Below are 26,327 nucleotides of genomic sequence, written 5' to 3'. Positions count from 1 at the left end.
AGTGCAGTGAAATTTGTGGAACTAATCATGCCTTTAAGCGTGCGCCCGGAACCATAGGCCGACTACTGAGCCCACTCTGGCTCAGTAGCACCACCCGAGGTGCGAGCTATTCTAGAGAGGGCTGGAGCTGTAGGGAGCCAAGGAGCAGTAGATAAGATAGAAAAAGGGATCGGGACGGTTAGGATAACGAACTTGAAACGCGGAGCTTGAGCAGCTGGCGAGCGAGTGGTTAGTGGCCAATAGCGCCCTAGTTGATGGCATTCATTTTTGCGGCTGGCACTCGTAAAAGTAAAAGTCAAAGTCAAATGAAAATTTAGAACATTTTTTTAAAAAAATCAATAGTTCTTTTAAAAAATAAAATTTAAAAAAAGTTTTAGAGGAGAGCTTTCCCTTTTCTTTTTTTTTAAATATGTCTCTTTTTTAAGAAATTTTTTTTTATTTCAAAAATATCCTTATCTATTAAAATAATTTCAACATTATTTGTTTTCAAATTTATATGATTTATTATTAATTATAAATTTTATGTTATATAAAAATACTTTTTATACTTTTATACATGAAAAAATAAAATTAACTTTTTTTTATTATGAACAAAGGAATTTGTGATTAATAGAAAATTATTTATTAAATACTCTTATGGTAATGTTAATCAAAATTAAAACTTATATAAATTATTTTACCAAATAACTTATTTATAAAAAAAAAACTTATAAAAGTAAATTTACCAAACAGATTTAGTCTAATTTTAAAAATTATTATTTTTTATAAAATTTTTATAATAACTTTTAAATTAAAAAAAATTAGACTAAACAGGCTCTTAGAGATGAGACACCCGCGTAAAGACCTCAATTCTTCTCAACAAGATCTTTGATTTTTTATTTTTATCATGAATGTCTTTATAATGCAATGTATTTATTATTGCAGCCTCATTCGGTAACAGCCTCCATTCCTTCAAGTGAACAAGATATATACCCCAAGCCAAGGCCTCCATTCCTTCGGTAACTCTATCTCTTTAGAGTTTAAATTTTAGTAAATGTTGTCTATATATTATTACATATGGCTCTAATTTTTTTTTTTATAACAATGAATAGATTTTTTAATAAAATTTTTAATTATATATATTTGTTATTGTTTCAAACAAATATTAATGTTAAAATAATAAAATATCCTTATACTGCTTTTTCATGAAGTTACCTCGGTTTAAAAGTTAGTTAAAAGTATATATGAATTATCGGTTGACAAAAAGCTCACTCACTCTTCAACGACCACTAAGCAAATTCATCTCAACATTCATGGCTGCTCTTCAACATTCATGGCTGTCTACTCTCAACACTACTGCTTTCTTCTCTTCCTCTAACCGTCAGAAGAACTCTCCTTTCAAACTATCCTTCTCTCAAAAACCAAACTCGGAAGAAACAAGTCCTGAATCCGCAGAGGGTCCTGTGGACCCTGTTAAGCTTCCTTTTGAGAGGGCTAAAGCGTATAAGAAAATGAAAGTGAACCCAGATTCAAAAACTGAGCCGAACCCAGGAGAGGATTCTGGCAGAGATAGGAAAAAGACTGACGGAAGTAAGGAAATTCCTGCTTCAGTTAAGGTTGCATTGCGAAAAGCAAGAGAGTACAAGGAGAATACAGGGGTTCTTGGTGGTGTGGACAATGCCAGTGAGAGCAGAATTGCTTCAGGTAATGTTCTGGAATTCTTGTGTTTAATGAGAGAGTATATAGTTTTTTATTTTCCTCGATTTTGTTGACAATTGTTCTCTGGTTGCCAAGAAAACTAAGAATTTAAAAAAGAAAAGGTGAGAACATGAATTCTATATTTTCTTTTTTCCCTCCCTGATTAGAATTAGGAGAAGGTAGATTTCAAAATAGAATGAGGATTCGCACTATATAGTCACAGTACTATTTGTGTCTAAGAAATAGCCTGGGAGGGAAGCCAAAATTGTTTTAAGAATGTGATTGCATGCCTTATCTGTCGTTTCTGATTCTCCCAAACTGATTGCTGTGAAATCCAACAATTTTGGAATGCTTTCCCATTTTAAATTCCAATGAACATCTTCTGGAATCTAAATGGTCTTGTTATAAATTGCTAATTGGTAGGAATTGATGTTTTAGGCAAGAACACTGAGAGTGGGGGTACCTCCCAGCTAGGCAAGACTGCGGAGAAGAAGGTTCAGAAGGAGGAAAAATTGTTAATCTCAAGCATTGATTTCGTAGGGCTTGAGTTTGCTGATAAGAAAAAGAGCAGAGGACTACCAGCTGGCCTGGCTCCAGTTTCAGACCCTTTTCCAGAAGGCGATTTGCCTGATGTGGAGATTATTGTTGGGGACACCAGCAAGTTTGGGGAGGCAACAACATCAGAGGAAAAGCAAACTACAGAAGATAGCTCAGAAATTTATAAGCCGAAGGTCTCAACATGGGGAGTCTTTCCTAGGCCTGGCAACATCTCCAAGACGGTATGATATTGTCATATTACGGGTTTTATAGAAGAGCCAATAATGTGTCTTTGTTGATAATCTTGTGCCTTTCAATGGTCTCTTGTGTGGCTGAAGGAAATCCGTTTATTTGGTTGGATAACAAATGGTTTGACTGTAGCTGCTTAGCAGCTGGGGAGTGCATATTTATTTTTCAAGTAATAATGTATATGGAAAAAGAACCAATAAAAATGTTCAGAATTGCAATAAGCTTCAGTTCTCATGACTGTACAATTACAAGATGCCCCTATCATGTTCCCTCAAACTTTTTAAAATCCAACTATACCTGACATGGTTCTTGGTGTTAGTTTGGTGGTGGAAGGACTATTCGACCTGGGGAAGTGCTTGAATCAGAAGAAGATAAAGCTGCTAAAAATGAGCGCACAAGGCAGTTGCTTACTGCTTACAAGAAGAAAATTGGATTGAATGTTGACCCAAAGCTAAGATCCGAGTGTGAGAAGGTACTTAAATTAAAATTCTTGCTACTGTTAATGGTCTGTTCAAAGTAAAAGAAAATGCATCAAAGGAAATTGAGAACAATAATTCTAAATTTTCATTCACAATTTCTGAATCAAGCCATCCTTCTCCTGAATCGGTGTTTGTAACTACAGGCATTGAAGGATGGTGACTCATTAATGGATTCTGGGAAGCTTAAGGAAGCTTTATCCTGCTATGAAAGAGTAATGGAGAAGATGCCTTATCAGGTAATTCTTCTGAATGAACCACAGCTTGAATAATTTGACTTGCATGCATACAATAGGGCATCTTCCTAAATTTTGAACAAAAATTTAAACATGTTGGAAAGTTTTTCTTAGAGTTGCTCACAACCTTTTCTCAACGAAATTTGATTTTCTGTTCTGCCTCTTTTGATCGATGATGAACAAGGATTTGATAGACAACATAAGTCGCTATTGTTTACTGTAATTAGATCCAGATCAAGCCTTTTTGTTGTCGAAAATCAAACTTATGCCAATAAAATCTAAATTCATTACAGCAAAGCAGTAAACTGTAATATGGTGTTCTTTTCCATGTAGTTATTTCTCTTTACTGATTGTGCAGAGTGAACTTCATGGATTTGCTGCTTTGCAATGGTCTATCTGTCAAGATTCACTTCGTAGGTACATTATCAATTATTTTAATCTGTTGGAACACTAATGGTTTTTTATAACAATATATGGATCTAAAATGTCATCTGAAATACTATTGGAATCTTTTATAGCAATTGTCATTCTTCTGCTCGTAACCATATGTGAAGAGTTACTATATTACATCTAATTTGCTTACAAGATGGATTATAGCTAGTTGCAATTGTTCACAGACCAAGTGAGGCTCGGATTATGTATGAGAAGCTCCAGTCTCATCCAAATGCCAAAGTAAGCAAGAAAGCAAGGCAGTTTACATTCAGTTTCAAGGTATTTGATAGTGAACTGATCGGTTGCTACACATTCCAATGCTGGATGTACATTTAGCGAAAGAACTTCATGTTGTTCGTTACATATCCAAAATATGAAAGATAAACTGAATATGTGCTTCTCCATCATTAGTTGACATTTGAGTATACTAGATATCATCTAAATAATTGATAGTCTGGGAACAAAATGAGGTAGAAACACTATATTGGGATCTCTTGTGATGAAGTCAAGTGTTGCTGGTCAGCTTTAGGCAGAGTAAGCTTGATGTGTAATCAGAAAATCATTATCTCATATTCTTGTCTGCTTCGTATTTGTACATCTTTACAAATAATAACAATTTTCACGTATGGTAGGCCATGGAAATGATGAAGGTCACAGGCTCAAACCCCTCGCTAAAGAACACAGGCTACCAGAATTATTTTGAGGCATTTATTGAAGATAAAGCCTACAACTCTCTGGAAGGGGCCGAAGTCACAGAAGGTGCACTGAACCAAGCCCTCCCATATGTGATATTCCTTCTTTCTCCCATTATTGCTGTATTATTCATTGCTGTACAGAAAGGGTATGCAAATTAGTATGCAAGGTAGAACTCACACTGTACATGTTTCATCATATCTTTCAAAACTATATTCAAAGATTTCGTGAATATATAGATTTTTCGTCTATATGATGCATAAACTGGGATCTTTCTGATAACTGCAGTATGAATATTATGTCATGAGTGCTTAATCATGGCAACAAATAATGGTTATTGGTTGATTAATAAACGATTGGAGGTTATGTGCATAGACAAGGGTGCTCTTTTGCAGTTTAGGCTTAGGCCCAAGTTTGGGAAGGGAACCAAGAATGTCATGTTAAGGTGTGATTACCAAACCGAAATGTTTCTATGATCTGCTTCATATCTTTCTCTATCTTTTCCCCCTCCTAAAGTACTCCTCACCATTTCAACCTGAAAAGAAAGAGGTGTGAAACCAGTAAGAGGGCATGCTTCTCTAAGACAAACAGCAAGTTATAAAGAAAAGCAATGGTCGTGTGCACTTCCCACAGGATCTCTGATGCTTCAGCCAGTATTTTGACAAGTGGAAAATGGCTCTGATCTTCAATGACTTTAGTGTCTTCAACTTCACGAGTTGTTAACCTTTCTATTTCAAAATTTCTGAGTACATTGAGTAGATTGATTGATTCAACACTATGTGTAATATAAAAACTATATAGAAAATGGTTCAATTACTTTTAGGTTCTGCCTGCATTAAACTATTAATAATAGTAAATCACAGAAGTAGGAATTAAGATTTTTGGGGATTTGGGATGCAATAGAGAACAAAAGCAGTTGATCTCCTGATTTCTTTTTCATTTTTAGGGTTTTTTTTTTTTTTTTTTTGCTGTGAATGTGGTTTTGGGGTCATAGTCTTGGCCACATTTGCCCTTTGGATATGTTATAAAATAAAGCAATGGTGTTGACATTTTTAAAGCTTAATTTAAAGCTCCTTTTGCACTGTCGGTGACTCAAGGAAGGAATTAGTATACTTTTCATGACTAGAATATCAAAATTATATCACCATCCCTTGAGATCAAACATTTCTGACAGACAAAAAATTCAAGTTCTATGATTTCTTTTCCAGAAATTCTTATAGAAATAAACCACTAACCTTAATTATAATTCAATAAAGTAGTCAACCATTCCCATTTTCGTTTGCTTCTCTGGTGTATTGGTATTCCAGAAAGCAACCTGTGATCTTTTCCGGATGCTTACTCTACAGTGCTGATTAAATTTCTCAAAAGTATCCCATGCTTACCACGTATCACTGTTCACATTGAAAAAGCTTCTTTGGTCATCCTGGATTTCTTATGCATGAAACAAAAAGCAGATACCCAATAACCTTTAGAATAGCCTCAATGTGAGACAACTGTACCAAATTAAAGATGGCACACTGTATTTCTGAAAGCTACTCACCGCCCTTCTTTTCTTTCAGGTAAAGCAACTTGGATGTATGGCTCTAATTTTTCTTTAATCTTATTGGTCAGTTAATCTCTTGTCATCATGGTTTTTGGCCATATTACAGAGATTTTCCAGGTTGGTGCAACCCTCAATCTTTTCTTTAAGTGGAAGTCTCAGCACAAACCAAATACTCCTACTCCATCCGGTCATATGGAGTAAACTGATATATATCTGGAACTTGATCCAATTATACAAAGGGAAACTCTTTTCTTCTTTGTTTATTTGTTTGGTAACTTGATGGTGCTTGCAAGTTACAATTTCCTCCAAAGAAAACACCCATGCTTAGTTAGGTATGCTTGGTAAGAGTATTATTTTGGGTAAAAAAAGTTTCCTGCCCACTATGGATTTTGTGCCACTAAAAGCTCTTCATCCTGTCCCTTGACTTTATATTGTTTTTGTTTTGGGTACATCTACTTTTACTTTATAATAAAGATGCTTTCATGACACTAATCTCTATATGATCATCATAATTATACAATCCATCTGTCAACGATTAGGATCTTGATCATCACAGATGATTGATCACTAATTAGGTGCCATCTTAATTAGGACCATTTATTATAGTATGATTTAGAACAGCTAACCAGCCGTTATTTTCTAATTATGGGTTCATAATTTAACTTCAGATACTTCTTGCTTAATAGATTAAGCTGTAGGACTGATCAGATACATTTACAAATCAATGGTAGATCAAGTAACCAGAGTAAGTCCAAGCTACATATATATATAGGGTTGCAACTATATATACAACTAGCAAGAAAATTTTAAATTGTTCATTCTATGCTTTAATTTAATGTAAAATTATGAGACACATTTCTTATCTGATAATTTTGGCAATTGAGCATTGAAATTGAAAAGGAGAGAGGAAACAAATGATTTAGGAAACAAGAAAACATGGGATTCTCCCAGGGGGAGAATTGGGCAGCACAAAATGTGTGTTTTGTAGCAGACAGGAGGAATGGGGGGGATCTGTCTTGTTCTGTGTTACTCAAGTTGGGTCAGGATAACTAAAGCAGACAGACAGACAGATTCATTTCCATCACTGTCTTCAAACCCTGCATGGGATGTTGCTCCACAATCCTGGATTTTCTCTCTCCATAATGGAAAATTGTTGTGACTCAGTATTATTTGGTCCTGATGGTACCCACTAAGGCTTCCCCCCATGGGAGAAAAGGACGACCTCTCTTTTCTTTTCTCTTTTGACAGAAGCAGAATTAAGATCATCACCATAATATACCAAACAAAAATGGAGACTCAGGTTGCAGAAAATGTTGATAGAAACATACACTAATTCATTCATAAGCAAAAACGTTTGTTCGGGTAAGACCAAGATATTCAACAATGGGCAATTTCATTCTTGGCCTTTGATAAACATGACAGGCAAAGGTCGGCTGCTTTAAGTTTGGACATCTTTCCTGTCTTCCTGAGTTGAAACCATAGGGAAACTACATCTCCCATTATCTCTCAATCATAGAAATAAAGCTCTGAATTGCCAGAGTTAATGTCTAAAATGATTTTGGTTTTCCCAGTCATTAAGCTTTGGAAACATCAAAAAGAATCTACAGGGTCTCCATTACCTAGAGATAAATGAAATGTTGATAATTGCCATGGGAATTTATATACACAAATGAAAAGAAAAGTACTTAATCAGACTTTATGACCAAAAGGGACCATGATTTTTAGTTAGGTAAGACTGAATTTTCAAAATTTATCTAACACTTATTCCATGAATTTCAGTTATACCTTCTTGCTATTTTAATTGGGTCGAATGCACCTAAAGGGCAGACTTAATTTGTACATATTGAATGGTAACATACATAGAGTCAAACTGATTATTTTAAACCTGCCATGTCCAAATAGAATATGCCTACAAATTCAAACAGGGTGCTATCTTTTTCAAACCATATTTATGTAATACAAAACCATTTCTCATCACTCAATTAAAAAAGGTATAAACTCTATTTAATAAAATTATTAATAAATAATTTTAGTTTGATGATGTGTGTGACGGAGATATCTAAAGTTTCTTTCTCGTGACATGAGCCAAAATTTTTTAAAAAAAAAACCTGTGTCAAAAGCAAATGATCAGACAAACAAATATGTATTTTTGCAATAAATACAATAAGTTTTGGCAATTTTTCATTTTGATTTAAATTAAAATTCTATTTATGCTGTGGTGCAATGAGTTTGATTAGGCCAATTCAAAGAGGCATGGGCCGGTGGGGGGTGGGAAAATTAACTGAAGGAGTCTGATTTATGAGGTCCAAGGTGGGCCCATTTGTTCTTTTTTTATTGGACGTGGAGCCGCTGCAGTGCGGAGGAGCGTCTGTGCCGCAAGCCCTTAGTTTGGCCCCACAAGCAGCCCATTTCCGCCGACCATTGCTTTTAGTCTTTTCTGAAGTGCCACCGCCCAAGCCTTTTTTCCACCGGAGGCCAGGGCGGAGGGTTCCTAGTCAATCACTTGTTTCCTACTCTTTGTCCGTTTAAATTTCCATCATTTTTTGCTTGCCTAAATCCTTATCTAAAACCCTGATAGAGTTATTTTATTTAATAGTAAAATGATAATAAATTGGCGGTATATGCAATATTTTTTATTTTTTTTATAGGCAATAATTCAGTTTAGGAAATGGAATCAAACAAAAAGGACCCAAAACACAAAACCTGTTATAGTGCAAGTCAGCATCAAACTCTTATCTCAGCCTTTTATTCAAATTTGATCTGCCAAATCCTGTTTAAACAAAGGGTCACCCACAGGAAACCAGAATAAGCTAGACCCAAAAAGGAATCTTATATTGTTTGGCTTTCAGGAATTTGCCTTTTTCCTTCTGATGTGATTTTCCATCCCAAACCCGGCACAGCTCAAGAAAACTACTTTTCTTCCAGGGCTCAACTCCCCCAATATCCACGGGAAGGAAAACCCACCTTTGTTTCTCATCTCTTAGCCATGCTTCAGGTTTTCCTTTGAAGGATGGTTCAAAGAAAGGTACCCAACAAGCTTGGTATCCAAGCTGATCATGCTAAACCAGAGAAGCGGTTGGGGAGCCTCAAACCATCATCTTGTCAGCACCAGGATGGCAAGAACAAAGGAACTGACTTGAAGAAAAAAATGAAGAAGTCAAGATCAATTAAGCTCTCGGATATTGAGGGCCTAAGATCATCACCTGTGAGGAAAACGATTGCTCAACCTGGAAAACCACCTCCTCTCAATGTTCCAGCAGCTGCTGCAGCAACCCCACAGAAGAAGTCTGTGATCAAAGCTGTGGATGGATCACCAAACTACATGAAGTCCACCAGCAGTTCAGAGGCCAAAAAGGAGGTTTCTCAGGTGAGTTCCCGGAATACTCAAACTGGTTCTGATAGCAAGAATCTGCGTAGTAGAAGTTCAACTGGTTCAAAAAGTAGCTCTGGTTCTTGTAATAAACCTGCTAGAACTTTAACAAGGACATCTAGTTTGAAGATGGTGAGGACTTTAACAAAATCTCCTAGTTTCAAACCGGTTAGAGCTTCATCAAAAAAATGTTCCAGGGTTGCTCTATGTGCAGATATGGATATGCAGAGAGCTACCTGTTCTTCAACTTTGAAGGACTCAAAGTTTCCCGCTTATCTTATTCTTAATCCTGGGGGTACTGAGTCTGAAGGAACTTCAATTATAAAGGTCTGCCCGTATACTTACTGTTCTCTTAACGGTCATCACCACACTCCTTTGCCTCCATTGAAATGTTTCTTAAAAGCAAGGAGACGTTCAATGAAAACCCAGAGAAGCATGAAGATGGAAGCATTGAGCCCTCGTAGACTCAAGCCTTCTGCTGATGGAACAGAAGAATTCAATGCAGCGCAGGTGGTTTTTGGTAACGACCCTGCAAGCAATGGAGTGGATTTGGATAACTCCCCTAGGTCTCCATTGATGCAAGAAGGGGGCATGGATTTTTTCATTGAAATCTATGCAAAAAGCAAAGGGAATGATGCTGAAGCAGACGTAGGAAGCACACAAATGAACGCCAAGAGAATGGATGATTCTGGATGTGGCAATGAAACAGCCCCAGAGCATAACACGGAGAAGCCAGTTTCGGAGAGTTTATATGAAGGTTCACCACACGCTGAGATTGACTTTGATGAAAATCTTGAACGTTGCAGTGAAACTTTTTCCGAAGTAAATACCAAAGAAACCCTCTATGAAGAGCTAAAACATGATGACGTGGATGAAGATTTCAGAGGAATTTTGGTTAAAGAAAAATCATTACCATGGAACTTTAATGATGGTGATGAACAGGAATGCCTCGCAACAATTGATATAGACCATACCATGTTTGAAGTTATTGATATGGAGTGGGAAGAGTGCCAATTTTCTGCTTCAGAGCCTGATGATGAAGCCCTTTGTTCAATGGAAACTGATTATAAATCTGATCCAAACACTGGGGATTCGTCAGAAAGAGATAGGAATAATTTGCATGACGAACTTGTGATCAGTTTAGATGAAAAAGACAGCAACATCACAGAAGAAATTCTGGTTGATGGAGCAGAACAGCAAGTCTTTGAAGAAGATACTGCACGCATTGATACATGTAGCCAAGTATCTGAAACCTTATGTTACGACCAAGTTTCCTCCGCTGAGGAGATGTTTGAGGTATTAGTAACCATGGAAGAAGAAGAGAAAAAAGAAAACGCTGAAGTAGATTTGACAGGCATTGTTGCAACTCCATCTGCAACAGAGGAGCTACATGAGGGAGGCAAGGAGAAAATTCTGGAGAATGGATTTCCTGGAACAGTTAATGAGGTTTCTGAAGCAGATCCTCAGCTAGAAGTTCCTGAAAACAGCTGCACCATTGATGTGAAAGAAGAAGCTTTGGAATCAACAGAGCAATTGCAGCTTCGCTCATTTGATAAGTTAGAGCAGGACGAAGCAAGTGAAGATTACAACGTAACCCAGGAGACAGGGGATTCAGAAGCAAATCAGACAGTCACCGTCAGTGATTTCAGTCCAGAGAAGGAACTTCCAAGTGGCGAAGCTGGAGATGGAATGGAAGCAGGGAAAATAGCTGATGCTGAATTGTTGATTGGAATTCAAATCTCTGATTCATCTCATGTTTTATCTGGGGCTGATGAAGATGATGAGGAGATAGGAGACATCCAAAACAACCAACTTTGTGAAGTCAACAATGCTATTGATGAGAGTTTCTCAACTCAAGATACTGTTGATGAAAGCCTTTTTGCTGAGAATCAAGATCACCCGTCAGATAGCCAACATGAGAACACAAATGTTGTCGACAGTAAGAGCATCCTAGAGGAAGATCAAGATGAAGCTAAGTTCAAAGTCCCTACTTCCATGGACTCAGAGGAGCAGAACAGTTCAAGGATGCACAAAACTAGTTTAGCTGAGCGCAGTGAAGTTGGTAAAACAGATTTGGACAGTGCTAGTACTGGGTTGGAGGCAGAAACGTTCCCCACAACAAGTGATAAAAATGGCCACAATCCAAGGAACAGGTTCTCCTTCACTAGAAGCAATGCTAAGGAAGAAGTACCGGACAACCATAACAACAGAAAATGGACAGTTGGACGCAAAAGACATGAAGAGAATTATGAGGAATCAAGGAAGTTCAACCCACGAGAACCAAACTTCCTGCCTGTTGTTCCAGAACCAGATGCAGAAAAGGTTGATCTCAGGCATCAGATGATGGATGAAAGGAAAAATGCAGAGGAATGGATGCTCGATCATGCACTCCAACAAGCTGTCACCAAACTTGCTCCTGCTAGAAAGAGGAAAGTGGCATTACTTGTTGAAGCCTTTGAAACAGTCCTGCCGATAACAAAATGTGAATCTCGTTTGAGGCATACTTCGACAGGCTTTGGCCATGGACGACCCATTCAGGCTTGTAACTGATAGTGTTTACCAAGGTAATTAATTCTCTCTATTCCAAGTTCATTCCTTGTTATTGTTTAGTTTATCTAATTATCTTGGTTTTAGTAGTAAAATACTTCATTTGAATAACAAAATATAAATTCATGAACATCTAACAGACAAGCTCCACCTTCTTATCACTTCCCAGGATATGATCCGATGAAAGTAACTTCGACAAATTATAGCTGCAATTAGTCCAAGGGTAGAAAGCATCATCATCATCATCATCATAGCAAGCGAAGGCAAATGCTTTTAAACGACAGTTCCAATAGAGCAACGAACAAGTTGTCAACTGTTGAGAACTGTAGACGCAGCAACTTGAAACATGGAGTGAGTTGATCTGTGCAAGGATGCAGATGCAGATTCTCCTGAATTATGTGGGTGAAGTGCGAGTGAAGAACACCTAATTCAAGTTCAAACTAATAGAATTTGTGAAGTGTTTTCAACTGGATCATATCTACCGTTTGGAGGTCTATTATGTCTAATGTTATGTACTGATCATAATGGCACTAAGTTTATGTTTAAATAATTACTACTATTATCATCTCCAGTGATACATCAATCATCAACTGCTTTTCATGCATTGTTTCTAACCACGTTGAGCTACGATTGTCAAACAAGAATTTAACTATTACTGGTATTCACGTATCGAGTAGGAACATTGGTATTCAGTCTTGCAGGAACCAGGAGAGTTCCCTAATATAATCATTGTCAACTATATCATTCTCCTGAGTTCCAGCATTATCAACATATTAAAAGATACTAATTAGTACAAAGTTGAGGTAAAATATTGATAATGAGGAAGAGTAGATCATTCTGATTCTGATAAATCTAAGTGCAGAATAGCATTGCAAAAGGCTATACACAACTCGTGACTGTCAAGCATTATCGACTGTTAAAATATGCCCATATAAAATGAATAGGCAACAGAATTTAGACAAACTATTGTTCATCAGAATCAGATATTTTAGGGGGGAAAAACTGAGTTTGGTTATTACACTTATCTCAGAAAGAAAATTCCTTATATTTGTACAAGTTGATTAGTAACTGCATGTGGTAAACACTGTCAACCTCACAAGTATATTCATGTATAAATAACAAAGTGCTAAACACTTATTAACAAATTAAGATGCCATGACTAGTTCTATGTTTGTGCTTCATGGACAGAAACAAGAATGTGCATTAAGTTTTCAACAAACATCAGGAGTTGAAACTTCCTGATGGAAGAATTGTATTTTGATTTTGGGTGATTCATGAAGAAGTGATTGAAGCTCTGCAGTATATTTCCCCAAACTACCAGAAGTTGAGCTTTGTTCTTGCAAGCCACCTGCACTAACACCAGCCTCGACAGGCTCACTCTGTTCCACAACTTTCTTTGACATAATATCATCATGAAACAACTTAAGTGCATCTATAGTCGACAGAGAATTCACGGAATCACATAACCCCTGGAATTTATCTCTCGTTTCTTGTGTTTCAATCAACTTCTCCCTCAACGTATCCGGAAGACAAGCGAGCGCACTTTCACACAAAATTTGAAACCAAGATTTAGAGCAATGCCGTGCATCAAAAACATAAGCAATCTAGACATCAACAACTAATAAGAAATTTCCTCCACTTTTCAATCTCACCTGGTAACACCTCTAGCAAGGCCCCAGTTGCACCCGGCAAAAACTGATTGCTTAAAGCCAATATTAAAACCTTCTTGTGCAGAAGCTTCTTTCCCCGCTATCAGGCCATCACGATATCCAATCTGAAAATTCCCAACATTGAAACTGATATAAAAAAACTAAACAACCACCATATCTTTACATACAATGACAAGGAAATCTAAATTGTCAAATACCGTGTGGAATTGGTCATGCCTCCTCTGCCATTCCCGGTCTAAATCAGATAATTTATCCAATTCCTCATCAGAATCACCCCATAAAGATCCATCTCCTGCCTGATCGTTAGCCTCACTGAAACCTGAAAAAAAAAATAGAAAGAGAAGTATCAGTGCTAAAAATTGCAACTTTCGAATCCCCTGAGGAATTGCAAGTATTCACTAATTACCATTGGCAGTTGAAGAATGGCCTAAGTGTAACTTGGATAGCTGCAAACTTTCTGAATAGAGCTCCTCAGCTAAACTATTATCCATGTCTCTGTAAAAGGAAAAAGGAAGAAACAAATACCTTGGAAATACATCAAACACCTTCCAAGTTGCAAGCAGCCAATGGATTTTGTTCAAAGTTTTGATCTTTGAGTCCAAATAGTAAAAGCTAAAAATAAAAATCTCTTCTTTTTGCTAATCCAAAGCTAAAACAAGAATCGTCTCACAGGAGCCTTCAAATTCCAACATAAAATTTCTTTATATAAAAAAAAAGAATCTCTGAAGCTGACCTCATAAATTACCTCCTCGTTCTTCTGTTCCTTCTAGTTGCAGAGCTCCAGAATCCCAACTGAACTGAAAGAGTACAGAAACATTTAGAATTTGCCGGTAATTTTCCTAAATGAAAGAAAGTTCTGATTTTTCTTTTTAAAACTAAAAAGTTTCACCTTTCCCTTCCTTTTGGGGCTTAATCAATGTGGGCTTTCTTGGGCCATAAATTTAACAATCGGACCAGCCTATACCCCAAGGGGATTTATGGCTGTCAACCGGAAGTGTCAACACATGTGGGTACTAACTGCTTGCAATGCTGATACATCGCGGAAATTTTGCGGAGCTTTCATTCGGTTTCCAGCAGTTAGAACAAGAAAACCTAAGCATAACAATCTCTTGATGACTAGGAGCTCCTCTTGCTAGTATAAATGTATAGCACCAATCATTGTTTCTTTTTGTATAAAGTATTTGTTTTGTTATTTACTTCAAAACGATCGCAAGACTTGTACATTGGAATACAAGTCAGAAATTCGTAATGAAGATTTAGGGAGGATCATTGCTAGCATCTTAGCTGATGAATGTACATGCAGAGTAACATGGCTGACTGTTCAAGCTAAGGTTAATAGGTGATATGAAAGTATAGATGGTTCACAGAAAATGCTTTGGATTTGCTTAAAGCAAAGATTACTTCAACATCAGTCAGATTATATCAAACTTAAATCAAGATTATGGAAGTGGTATAATATCTACAAGTTTAGGTCAGATTTGTCTCCAATTAGAGGGAATATAGTCATTGATACGCTAACAATTGATGGTCACATAATTTGCAACAAGGTCATGCACAAGCTATAGCTCATTCCAAAGATTTCTGTTTTCATTTATTTCATCTTTCATGTGTAATCATTTAAGAGTTGGGTTAACATTCATCCTTTCACAAAATCTTCCTAGCTTTAATTACAACTTTTCTAAGTGCATAACCTCAACCAATAAGCATTCTTTGCACCCGAACATTTAACTGATTGGTTGGTACATGTTTCCCTCTAGCAAGGTTCAAATCCTCTTCTCCAAATCTCAAAAAAAAGCAAAACCAACAAGGATACTTGATATTTGTCAAGATGCAGTATAGAGTACCACAGTTTAGAAAATGATGGGGACATCATGGAACCTTGTACTTGGACTTAACTAGTCGGAGATAGGGTATAGTGAAAGCAAAATCATTCTTCGTTTGAAATCAGAGAGCTTTTCATAGTGTCAAACAGCAGCAAGAAGACCACTTGCTTTTATAAAAGTCATTAAAAAAATAAAATGAAAGTGAAAGCAAAGGGTAACAGTTTCTTCAAAACTCATCAACCGTGCTGCTACCTCTTATATAAGGCCAATTCTCATTTTGACTGACAATTTAAGAATCTCAAGCTTTCCCATTGTGGAAACCAATCTAAAAATGGCCACTTTTTCCATTTGCCTTCTCTTCACCTTTAATTTCATTATCTTCTCAAACTTCTGCAATACTGCTTATGGCATCTTCTGTGAGGAAACCACCGAGGCAATAACAATAAAGCGTTTAGAAAAAACATCCCACCTCCACTTCTACTTCCATGATGTCATTAGTGGGAAACAACCTAGTGTTGTGAAAATTGCAGGACCACCAAACAGCACCGGGTATGGATTTGGAGCCACTATGATCATGGATGATGCATTGACAGAAGGGCCTGAAATCAGCTCAAAGCTGGTTGGAAGAGCTCAAGGGATGTATGCCATTGCCGCACAAGAAGAGTTGTCATTGCTAATGGTTATGAATTTTGCATTCATTGAAGGAACTTACAATGGCAGCAGCATCAGCATCCTTGGGAGGAATCCTGTTCTCAATGATATAAGGGAAATGCCAATTGTTGGAGGTAGTGGGGTGTTTAGACTTGCTCGTGGCTACGCATTGGCCCATACAATTCGGCTTGATTACAAAACTGGAGATGCCACTGTTGAGTACCATGTCTATGTATCACATTATTGAGTTTCATATTGAGCTAGAGTGACATGGCATCTGCCATGAGCAGTCATGTCACAAATGTAGCTGTAGCTTGGTTTTCTCTTTCTGGGCTTATGTTTATTTGTTGCTTCACATGTCTTTTGCAGCAGTCAATATTTTTTTCTTTAAGTTATGGAACATTGATTACTTTATACAATCAGAAATGGTTATCTTTTCTCTTACCCTTTTCACTTTTCTTGCTTCTGATGCTTAAGCCATAAATCAAAATTCATCATGGAAAAGAGGTCATTAGATCAAATAGTGCCTGCCAGAAGCCAAGCACCCTGAAGGGGACAGCAACTGGGCTTCACAAACTATTCTATGGGCTGTGATGTGGGCTAAGGCTACATTGGGACTTCTCAGTTAGATCTGAAAGCATCCCAAGCTTCAATCATGGGTTGGGTTGCTAGGGAGAAGAATATAACTTTGGGTCGGTTGGGTTATTGAAGAATGATTTCTGTTTAAATGATTTTCCTTACTCAAACAATAAAAATGTTGATGCATTCTGACAATTATTACCATTGATTAATAGTATCAATTATTTTTGCTTTGGTGGGTTATGAAAATTCTTTTGGTAATGGTAGTATTAGCATTGTAAAGTAATAGTAGGGAGTAAAATCAGTGTAAATTACAATCTTGAATTGTAATAATTCGTTCAAATATTTTATTTTATTAAATAATTGATAGTTTAACTTTTTTTTCATTTTTTAAAATAATTGATACAACTTAAAAATCATATTTTCTACTACTAGTCCTTTGAACAAAATGGCCATGAATTTTAGGGACCATTCACCATGCTATAACAGCAAAAGCAAGTTTGTGCAACCAACATGGAAATGTGGGGTGGAAAGTAAAGGGAAGCTGTGATTACCTATTGTTTGTGAAGGAAGCAAGCATGCTTTGAAAAGGCTTCGTAGATATACATTGAGCACAGGGCACTCACTGACCTGCCATTATGACTCCATCTAAGATCAATGAATTCTCTTTTCAGAAAGAGAAGGTAGAAAAGCATATGCAATCCTAAAGTTTACAACTAATGAAAACTTTGAATCCAAGGCCCTGCAGCATTAAACTATATATTCCTAGCTAGTATTTTATGACTTAGCTATCACCATCAGTTAACTAAGATTATATCTGAAATAATGCTGCCACACGATCAAATGATTGATTAATTAAGATCAAGTGCATTTTATATTATTTTTTAATACATTGTTTGTTCTTAATTATTTTGCTTTTTTTTTTGTGTTTTATTTGCTCAAGCCATCATGTAGTGATGATATGATTAAGCTGATCTGCTCACAGTTTTGTGTGAGAGCTTTCTTTATGTTCACTGCTTAAACCATTCAGGCCAGAAGTGGTGTTTCACATGGCCAACAATCTTTTCTTGAAACAAGTATTGCATGCTTCTATGATCGCCATAATCATGAAAACCCTTTTTTGGCATTTCTTCCTCCCAGAGTCATGAAAAATTAAGCAATCATTTCTTCACAAACACAATATGCTACATTTTCATTACCCTATAGATACCCTCTATGGGACGCTGACCATTGCAGTAGAAACCTGAACTTTGAATGGCTTCCTTTGCAACTCAAACTCTCTTCATCTTGTTCTTCACCCTTTTCTCAACTTTCTTCATTACAATTAATGGAGAGTTCTCGAGTCAATCCCCTATAACATCCACAAATCGCATGGCAAAAATGACCCGTCTCCACTTCTACTTCCATGACATCGTAGATGGGAAAAACCCTACAGCCATGAAAATCATTAGGCCACCAAACAATTCAGTTGGTTCATTTGGTACTACTTTCATGGTAGATGATCCATTGACAGAAAGTCCTGAGCCTAATTCGAAACTTGTGGGAAGAGCACAGGGGATTTACGCTTTGGCTTCGCAACATGATGCAGGCTTGCTTATGGTCATGAATTTCGCTTTCTCTGAGGGAATTTACAATGGAAGTGCACTTAGCATTCTTGGCCGGAATGCAGTTTCTCACACGGTCAGGGAAATGCCAATAGTCGGAGGTAGTGGACTTTTCCGCTTTGCTCGTGGTTATGCTTTGGCCAAGACAGTTTGGTTTAATCAGAATGGAGATGCTGTAGTTGAATATAATGTGTCTGTTGTGCACTACTGAACAAGTGCTGTGCTTGCTTGGAATTGAACAAACTTTTGTTTTTCTTGCTTTCATCATGTCTACCTGCTTTTGGGTGTTTCTCCTATAGCCTTAAAAGAGAATGTGATTTTCTGGTTTTCTACTTCCTAAGAAATCTATTGTTGGTTTCCAGGAAAATGGATGGCTTTTAGAATTTCTACCATAGATGCTAGAGCTGTTATCTGATTTGTCAATTGACTTGTTAAGTCCCCAGGACATGTTACAACTATAGACCTTTAAGGAAATTTTCTGTCAACATGATAACTAAATGAAGCAAAGTTGTATTCCAAGAGAGTAAATTAAAGAATTCAAGATGTGAAGTACCTGTCCGGGAGAGGCAGGTACTGAGGGATTACTTAGAAACACCAATGGGGAGACAATAATGTCGTTTTCCAAGTCCATAGGCTTTGGAGAATCAAACTTAACAGAGATATTAGTGATAAAGGAAGCTTTTTTAATGTTCTCAGCTTCAAGACAGGAAAGCTCCCACAAACTTATAGTGGAAAGTGATTCCACTAACGCTGTGAAGTGGTCCAATTCGCCAGAGACAGCCCCGTGGAGACTCAAAAAATGGGTACTTCATATTGAAATGCTAAAGAAACGAGTTAAAGAATGGGAAGTCAAACACACTCTTCGGGAGGCAAACTGACAAGCTGATACCCTTGCGAAATCTGGTATTGGCAAAGACGAGGACCTTATCAATGTATGGGACAATGTTACTAGAGTTAGAGCTGCAAATACAGAAGACCCAAGCAACAGAGCTTTTTCCCATACTGATTAGGAAGTCTGGATCAGGTTCATTCTGTCCTTATTGCACAGGAAATATTGACACAAGGTAGTTGTGGCGTTTGTGGAACAGTTGTGTACTTGTTGGGGGGTTTACTTTCTTAACTATCTTGATGTCATGGTAGAAATTAGGGGCTGAGGTGAATTTGTATAGGATGTATAGGGTTAGCATGTTATGAACTCCTGAGATGGCCTAAGGGCATTGTGGGAGATTTTGTGTTGGTGTATCCCCATTAACTTTTGTAAGGGGTGTAGCGTTGCAAAATCCTTGTAAAAAGGTGAAAGGTGGTTCCCTATTATGATTAATGCATTATGAAATTTCAAAAAAAAAGTACATATAAATCAAAGTGGAAAGGTTTGAGATCTTGAACAGATCAGCAAAAGCTATGGGAAAGCTTACTCAAAAGGAATTTTCCATCATTGATGAACATGAAAAGTTATTAGATATGAAGTGACTCAAAAGTCTCCCAGAAATTTTTCTGCAAATAAGAGTTCCAAAACAAGCATGGACTACATGGTGGCAGCCTGAGGAAATGAATCAGATATGTTTGAATTTTTAGAAGCAAATACAGAATGAATAGTCTTATACATTGAAACTAATAAACTAGCAAACAGAAAAAGAGAAACCTGGGAATCAAGGAGAAATTTGCTAGAACTTTTCATTGGAAACACTATGATATTTTAGAGGAAGAAAAACTTAATATTCTTTACAGGGAGAAGAACACAAAAAAAGGAGGAAACAAGCACACACAAAATGGGTAACAACTTAATCGTACCGCCTAAACCCCCAGGCTGACATTGAATATAGGGGTCTTTCTTGCCAGCACATAACCAAACACCCATTCTCTTCTTTGATCTTATAACCATCATAGTTATTGGTTTGCAACAACCTTCCTGCCTGCAACATGCCATGGTAGCTTAAAGGCACCCTTCCAAAGCCCGCCAACTCAAGTCTCAGAATCCATTTCTCAAGCTTCTCATGTCTCTCCTTTCTCTCAAGACCCTCACATGCTATAATATTCTTAATTTCCTCTCCAAAAAGCATCTTCTCAACCTTTTGTCGCTCCAGTGGTGCTCTTGATAGTGTAGACTCTAAGCAATCGAAGAGCGCAGCATAGAAATTCAATGCTTCCATTACCCTCTCCATTAAAGTAGGGCCATTATGGTTGGACTCCTGCTCGGTTACTACAATAAGTTTTGGTGACAGTGCCCGAAGAGCGGTTAGAAAGCTCCCCAACTTTGGTGCTGGAGCTAGGGACAGCGGGGATGATGGTGATGGTGATGGTGATGCTAAGTCCGAAGAACTTGGGCTATATATATGGACTGGTTCTTTCTCAAGCCACTCTCCTAAAGTACGTTGGTTCACCTGCAAGACTCTATGTGGTCGACTACTATTGAGGTTCTTAGACACTGATGGTGAGTTAATGTTCCTTCTAAGCATCTCATCATCAGGAGCCAGGAGGGAATGAAGCTGAAGCACAGAACTGACTGCAAGAGCTTCTCCAGTCTTGACACGCAAACTTTCTAGATCAAGATTCTCTAACTTGCAAACTATTGGGTTAAACTGAAATGGGATGTCCAATTTTTCAGCTTCTTCTGTCAACCGAAGGGCCATTTGCTCTAACACCTCTTTCTGTTCATGAATGCCTGTAATTCTCAGATGGGGTGGCCCTTCTGGCCTTGCACTGAATGTCTGAAAAAGATTGATCCACTGTGCGGGCTCAGAGGAATTGAGATCTATGATATGAACCATCTTCTCCCCCTCCATAGCTTCTACAATGGCCTGATTTGTGATTACGTACGCAAGCTTTAAGAAGGGGAATAGCTCAAAGAACAATTTTTGAACAAGAATTTCCTCTGACACTGATGATAGTTTTGTGGAATTAAGTGCTTTGTGAAGACCAGGCCATGCTTTGAGCATCCTGTCAGCAAGTGCCTCGGTGAAGTAAGCAGCAATTCTTTGCATGGTATCTCCATCAGGGGAGGCCAAGTGTGATATTTGCTCTAGGCCAATATTGGCATTCTCAAGACTACCGGCAGCTACATGGTTAGCACATTGAACAAGAAGATGGATCAGATATAAACCCCTCTCCTCAGATTTGAGCTCCCGGAGCCATGGGAATGGGGAACCTAAACCAGGAGACAGTGACATCCAGGGGAGGAACGGAAGTGGTGGTGAAGTCACAGACGATGGTCCCTCTTGGATCATTCCTGCCATTAACAGTCAGAGCAAGCTAAGGACCCCTGAAATATAAAATTCCTGCATATTGTTCAGTGAACAGCTGATGTCTAAACAATTTGATGCAAAATCAGTCCAAATGCTATACTTAAATAGTTCAAAAAGCAAAAAGCATTACTTGAAAGCAATTTCAAAGAAACAGAGGAAAGCAAAAACAAGGCTCTGTTTTTAAATTTTTCCCGTTTTGACTGTACAGATATTAGCTGAGTCGCACACACCCACCCACCCACCCACCCCTCCCCCCTGCTTTCTTGGTCATGAAAAGTTTTAGTTTGAAACTTAAAAGCTCCTTTTTTATTTTATCTCAATGTTTTTACAGCTAAACAAAGAGACTGAAGGCAAATTCACGTTCATCTTCATACAAAACTCATAAAATAAGCCCAAGTGCTATGCTTGTCAATGAGAGATTGTTAAAAGTTTTACATCCGTTTCCCAGGTGTTCTCAGCAATCGAAATAGAGACTGAAGCAAACTTCCAATACAAAAGCAGAGGAAAGCTCATATTTTAATTAAAAAATAATCTCTACCGAGTAAGAGAATTGTTCAAACCAGTCAACAGAGATCATGCAACAGAGACAGGGAATTACCAGTAAAAGTAGAGCTAAAATTCTCCAGAGGAAAACAGATCAAACAAAGCAATAAATTAAAATTTCCATCTGGGTTTTGAAATTCATCAAAGTCCCAGAAGACTCCTAAGAAAATTGGAAAAACTTGGTAAATCAAATCTCTTTTTCCATCAGAGTGGTTTCATCACTAAAAGCAGGTTTGGTTTGGTTTGGTGGTCTAAGGTTTTGTTGGAAAGTGAGTCAATTGGAATTAAAGCTCTTGTCTTGAAGGAATTTTCCATGGCTGCTTTGGCAACAATACAAGAGGTTGTTTTTGTCCTCATTGTTTTGTTTGTCTTTTGGAGGGTTCAGAAGAATATGGAATTTCTTGAAATACATAAAGAGCATAGAGACCGAGCCCTCTCTGTCTCTGCCTCTCTCTCTCTCCATCCATATTTCCTGTCTCTACCAATGTTCTTGTTACTGTCTATCTATTACTGCGTCTCTTACAAGTATACTAGTCCTAAAGGAACCTGCCTTTGTTCCATTCCCTCACTAAGTTTGATTTGTTTTTGTCAGTATGTGAAGTGGATGGGAATAAGAGCTGGCCAGAATTGGTATTATGCTCAAACACAACACAAAGCCAAACATGCCCTACCAAAACAAAACAACACCCTTGCTTGTTGCTTAGTGGGTGATAGTGGGGATTGCAAGGGAAGCCTTTCCATGTGCCTCCAAATCAAGTATTTGTTCTCTTTTCATACGCAAAGACCATCCACTTGGGGGTTACTTCTTGCATTAGGACAAAGAGACAAGCAAGTTTTAAGAAAAGCCAAAAGTAGATAGAAGATTTAACTTGAGGAATGGTGTGGTCTGTGGGGTGTGTGAGAGAGTGGTTTGGTTTGGACTCTATTAGCCTCATTCCTTGTTTTCTACAAAAAAATGTTTTAGATTTGTTCTTTTAGACTGTAATGAAGATCCAAATTATGCCACATAATCATGGCTTAGTGATTTACCACATCATCTACTTGATTAGCTGAATCTTGTTAGTGGGCAAATGTGATGCCCACTTACCTCCATTTTCATTGTTATGTTTTGTTCTTATACCTTTTGTCCATTGTTTTATGGGCTTAGTTGTGGCGGTAGCGGTAGTGGCCAGCAATTTTATGTCTTTGCTCTTTTCAAGTTCTGCATGCTCCAAATCAAGCACAAGAAAGTTGGTAAATCTTTTGAATCATTGTATTCTACAGTTCAATGATCTCACATCACTTTAAAGAAGGAAGACTTTTTTGTTCAACTTGTCACTAGATGCGATTGAGAGTGGATTATCACATGATTTGATACAAGAAAACAAGCAAACCCATTGCCCATTTGTGCCAATAGAAGGTCTTTAACCTTTAACTTCAGGTGGTGATACAACTGACAGATGGGGTTTGGTAGCTTCTTCAGCTTCAATTTTAACAAATGCCTATGTGTAAATGACAATTTGATGTATGTCTATGACTACTTGCTCATGCGCCTTTTATTTAGTTTCATTTTCTCAAGAGAAAAAGGGCCCGCAGAGAAATCTGAAGCATACAATCTATGAATTTCATAAACCAGACAACCTCTTAAAACTTTCTATCATGGAACAATATCAATGAAACATCAGATTTTCAGCATCATAAAAACGTGTACACCATTAACTTTTTGTCCAAGATGTTAAAATACCAGAACAGAATAGCATGCTCTAAAATGAAATACACATGTAAGAAACTAACTAGAAAGTGGAGAAAACTCTCTGGGAAAAGGTATCCCACTTGTTTCTTTTTGTTTGTATTGTGCTAATTAATACAGCTGATTATACTTTTGTTTTGCGGTGAAGAAAATTAAGGTGAATGGATCCCTCTACCCCCTGCCCTACCTCCACAATTGATCTCTAGAAGAAATGTAGAGAATGAGTCAGCTATTGCGTCTAACCTTCGTCAGCCGTATACAAGTAGACAGCTCCAGGCATATGTGATTAATTGTTTGCACTTTCAGCACTTAATCTTATATCTATATTCTAGTGTTATCAATATGGTATAAACCCTTCATTTTTGTTTCAGTTTTCAGTAAATTTACTCAAGAAGTTTCTCCAATCTTAATCATTCATGCACAACATAAAGGGTTGTAATATTAGGTAATCATCAAAAGTTTCAAACCAAGTGAAGATAAGCTCATAGATTTGGACTTAATGAAGAGGTTTGGTAGACATGAACACAAAACTTCAAAGGAGGTTTATATTAATTTTCAAGGTGTGGTGTGTGGTTCACCTTTAATGGCACCAACCCTTTTCCCTGGATTGCTTGATCAACAGGCATTAACAAGATATTTCTATTCACTTCTTCTCTCAGATATTCCCTCGTCTATTTTGGGTTTTGTTTTATGTTCTTGTGGGAGTGGGAGAGAGGAGTGGTTAGGATCAAAACAAAGCACATCAAATCCAAAGTTGAAAAACATGGAAACGATGGGTGTTTCCAAGGGTTTATCTGTTGAAATTGAAAAATGCTTATGTTCCTTACCTTGTATCTTAATTCGAAAGAAAAGAAAGAACAAATGGTCAATTCGGGCATGAAAGGTATCTCCTCCTTGTCTTAGAAGGCTAATCGATCTTTACAACGTTTGAGAGTGGGGATGCTTTCAAGAGTTTGACGTTTTTGTAATCTTGCAGCCAAAGCATCCTTTCAACGGTGCTTTCTTCGTTTAAGTTAACCAAAGATCCCTCTAGAATTCAGCTCAACAGAGCTTATTTTATTGGATGGAGGGGTGAAAACAAAAATAGCGAGGACCCACGAGAGACTTAACCAGGGAGCTTGGTTGCTTCTTCTAATATAGCGTAAATTTTGCATGCATCGACATGAGAAGTCTTGACAAAGAGAAAAAGGGAATGTGAAGGAGACAAGCACCCATAATAATAAAAAATGATTCTAATGTTTTATTAATCATAGCATGTGTGGGGCTAAGTCACGGGGCTTGGAATTGTCGAAAAACAAGACAAGTTTGTTTTTTGTCTCCAACTCTAAGTTCCGAGATGCATTAGTCTTCAATGTTGGTGGTTTGGAATCGATAATAACTTGGCTAAAGAGAGAGAAACGAGGCGGATATGCTTTGCTGCTTGCATGTCTTCTCCTTATACATAAATCATATGTTACATCTAGATTTATTGATTAAGTTTTTATCAATTGAACTAATCGGATTAGTTGTTCAATCGATGAGGAAGTCAATTTTCGATTCATCCTATTAGTTCGATTGAATATGTGAACATACTTGATTCAATACTTAAAATATTGATTAGAAATAAAGATTACAACTAAACAGCATGTTTGGTAGGAGGACTAGTTATTAAGACATAAATGACCCAACCCAAAGGGAACTGTTAAAGGCCAATGGAGACCATCTAATCCCAACTCAAATGAGCTTGTAAGGCCTATTCGAATCCATTCATGCCCTACTACAGGTGGGATTGTGCATGAAATTGTAGGACAAACTAAAGCCCATTAAAAGCTCAAAGTTAATGTAGTCTGGCTTAAATAAAATGAGCTTGAATGACCCAACCCAAGTGGAATTATTAGGGCCCATTCTAGTCCTAACTAAAATAGGGTTGCAAGGTCTATGAAAGGCCTAATTAGGGCCTAGAGGTTCAGGCAGCCCATTAAGGAAAATCCAAGCACATCTAAAGTGGGCTTGTACAGCCCATTAAGCATAAAATCTAATCAAATGGGTTGCACCCTTCTTTTAGGTACATCATGAAACCTAACTATTTATAACCATCAACTTCTTTTAACTTCTTTTAACAGGCACATTCGCTGAACAGATGTCCAATATTTTATTAAGTATTGATGAGGAGATGATTTAACAGCACCTTGCCGATGTCTCCTAGGTATAAATAGTTGTAATGATGCTTGTTTCATTTGTTTTTCGGGCGCAAACGAGTCATTACAACTGCTTGTGGACGAAATAGAAGTGCATGGACAGCAGTTTTGGACAAACCAAGTGGCTGACAATGCACGCAGAGGACATCCAATGGATCCCTTATGGTTCATCATTGCTGTCAAAAAGTGCTAAAAATGCAGTCAGATATGTATATATAAAAACTTTAAGAGCTATGAGCTGAAAATCTAGAAGAAAAGGATTGCAGGGGATCAATGAAACAAGTCAACTTGTTTATCTATATAAGAAGAACAAGGCAAGGGGACAACAAGAGTGATCGCTAATTGTAGCCTCTTTAGTATCAATGTAACGATGTTCTGTCAAGAAACCAAATTGTCCAACATAGATTTCGCCTATACATATTCCAACAACGGTTCACTTTCATTTCATACCTTAACATCTGCCAAAATACCTGTTAAGTACTTCTATTGATTTTGCCATCCGAATCTCTAATCCTCGAAATGACAGAAGAAAACTGAGAAAAACAAGGA

At 37.4% G+C, this 26,327-nt stretch overlaps 6 protein-coding genes across 9 annotated transcripts; 4 read left to right on the top strand and 2 right to left on the bottom strand.

Moving 5' to 3' along the window:
• LOC18585756 lies at positions 1,246 to 4,564 on the top strand. 2 transcript variants are annotated; one of them, XM_018128584.1, is made up of 7 exons: positions 1,246 to 1,683; positions 2,116 to 2,456; positions 2,783 to 2,935; positions 3,086 to 3,178; positions 3,534 to 3,592; positions 3,793 to 3,886; positions 4,240 to 4,564. In XM_018128584.1, the coding sequence occupies exons 1-7, from the start codon at positions 1,293 to 1,295 to the stop codon at positions 4,459 to 4,461; spliced, it is 1,353 nt and encodes a 450-aa protein (XP_017984073.1). In that variant the 5' UTR covers positions 1,246 to 1,292; the 3' UTR covers positions 4,462 to 4,564. The 2 variants fall into 2 exon arrangements, with proteins under 2 accessions (XP_017984073.1, XP_017984072.1); XM_018128583.1 differs by having other exon boundaries at positions 2,101 to 2,456.
• LOC18585755 lies at positions 8,593 to 12,374 on the top strand. Its single transcript, XM_018129283.1, has 2 exons — positions 8,593 to 11,777; positions 11,930 to 12,374. The coding sequence occupies exon 1, from the start codon at positions 8,854 to 8,856 to the stop codon at positions 11,761 to 11,763; it is 2,910 nt and encodes a 969-aa protein (XP_017984772.1). The 5' UTR covers positions 8,593 to 8,853; the 3' UTR covers positions 11,764 to 11,777; positions 11,930 to 12,374.
• LOC18585754 lies at positions 12,782 to 14,288 on the bottom strand. Its single transcript, XM_007008739.2, has 5 exons — positions 14,164 to 14,288; positions 13,837 to 13,925; positions 13,628 to 13,749; positions 13,413 to 13,534; positions 12,782 to 13,302 (listed from the first exon to the last, which is right to left on the bottom strand). The coding sequence occupies exons 1-5, from the start codon at positions 14,166 to 14,168 to the stop codon at positions 12,972 to 12,974; spliced, it is 669 nt and encodes a 222-aa protein (XP_007008801.2). The 5' UTR covers positions 14,169 to 14,288; the 3' UTR covers positions 12,782 to 12,971.
• LOC18585753 (dirigent protein 22) lies at positions 15,551 to 16,348 on the top strand. Its single transcript, XM_007008737.2, has one exon. The coding sequence runs from the start codon at positions 15,585 to 15,587 to the stop codon at positions 16,149 to 16,151; it is 567 nt and encodes a 188-aa protein (XP_007008799.2). The 5' UTR covers positions 15,551 to 15,584; the 3' UTR covers positions 16,152 to 16,348.
• On the top strand, positions 17,671 to 18,510 carry LOC18585752 (dirigent protein 22). The gene has a single exon (XM_007008736.2). The coding sequence runs from the start codon at positions 17,738 to 17,740 to the stop codon at positions 18,296 to 18,298; it is 561 nt and encodes a 186-aa protein (XP_007008798.2). The 5' UTR covers positions 17,671 to 17,737; the 3' UTR covers positions 18,299 to 18,510.
• On the bottom strand, positions 19,625 to 22,345 carry LOC18585751 (scarecrow-like protein 3). Of its 3 annotated transcripts, none has more exons than XM_018128608.1 (2): positions 21,928 to 22,345; positions 19,625 to 21,362 (listed from the first exon to the last, which is right to left on the bottom strand). In XM_018128608.1, exon 2 carries the CDS (start codon positions 21,318 to 21,320, stop codon positions 19,869 to 19,871), a length of 1,452 nt encoding a protein of 483 aa, XP_017984097.1. In that variant the 5' UTR covers positions 21,321 to 21,362; positions 21,928 to 22,345; the 3' UTR covers positions 19,625 to 19,868. The 3 variants fall into 3 exon arrangements, with proteins under 3 accessions (XP_017984097.1, XP_017984095.1, XP_017984098.1); XM_018128606.1 differs by having other exon boundaries at positions 19,625 to 21,346; XM_018128609.1 differs by having other exon boundaries at positions 19,625 to 21,313.

Source organism: Theobroma cacao, chromosome 10 (genome assembly GCF_000208745.1).
Source record: "Theobroma cacao cultivar B97-61/B2 chromosome 10, Criollo_cocoa_genome_V2, whole genome shotgun sequence".
Taxonomy (NCBI): domain Eukaryota; kingdom Viridiplantae; phylum Streptophyta; class Magnoliopsida; order Malvales; family Malvaceae; genus Theobroma; species Theobroma cacao.
The sequence above is the reverse complement of the archived record's forward strand: the minus strand, read 5'-3'. Positions and strand labels throughout refer to the sequence as shown.

Coding starts and splice junctions, on each gene's coding strand:
- LOC18585756 (XM_018128583.1), top strand. CDS start 1,293: ATGGCTGCTCTTCAACATTCATGGCTGTCTACTCTCAACACTACTGCT. Junction 2,936..3,085: donor TAAGATCCGAGTGTGAGAAG/GTACTTAAATTA, acceptor TTGTAACTACAG/GCATTGAAGGATGGTGACTC. Junction 3,179..3,533: donor TGGAGAAGATGCCTTATCAG/GTAATTCTTCTG, acceptor CTGATTGTGCAG/AGTGAACTTCATGGATTTGC.
- LOC18585752 (XM_007008736.2), top strand. CDS start 17,738: ATGGCTTCCTTTGCAACTCAAACTCTCTTCATCTTGTTCTTCACCCTT.
- LOC18585754 (XM_007008739.2), bottom strand. Junction 13,750..13,836: donor CCATTCTTCAACTGCCAATG/GTAATTAGTGAA, acceptor TTTTTTTTTCAG/GTTTCAGTGAGGCTAACGAT. Junction 13,535..13,627: donor GGCATGACCAATTCCACACG/GTATTTGACAAT, acceptor GGGAATTTTCAG/ATTGGATATCGTGATGGCCT.
- LOC18585755 (XM_018129283.1), top strand. CDS start 8,854: ATGGTTCAAAGAAAGGTACCCAACAAGCTTGGTATCCAAGCTGATCAT.
- LOC18585751 (XM_018128608.1), bottom strand. CDS start 21,320: ATGGCAGGAATGATCCAAGAGGGACCATCGTCTGTGACTTCACCACCA.
- LOC18585753 (XM_007008737.2), top strand. CDS start 15,585: ATGGCCACTTTTTCCATTTGCCTTCTCTTCACCTTTAATTTCATTATC.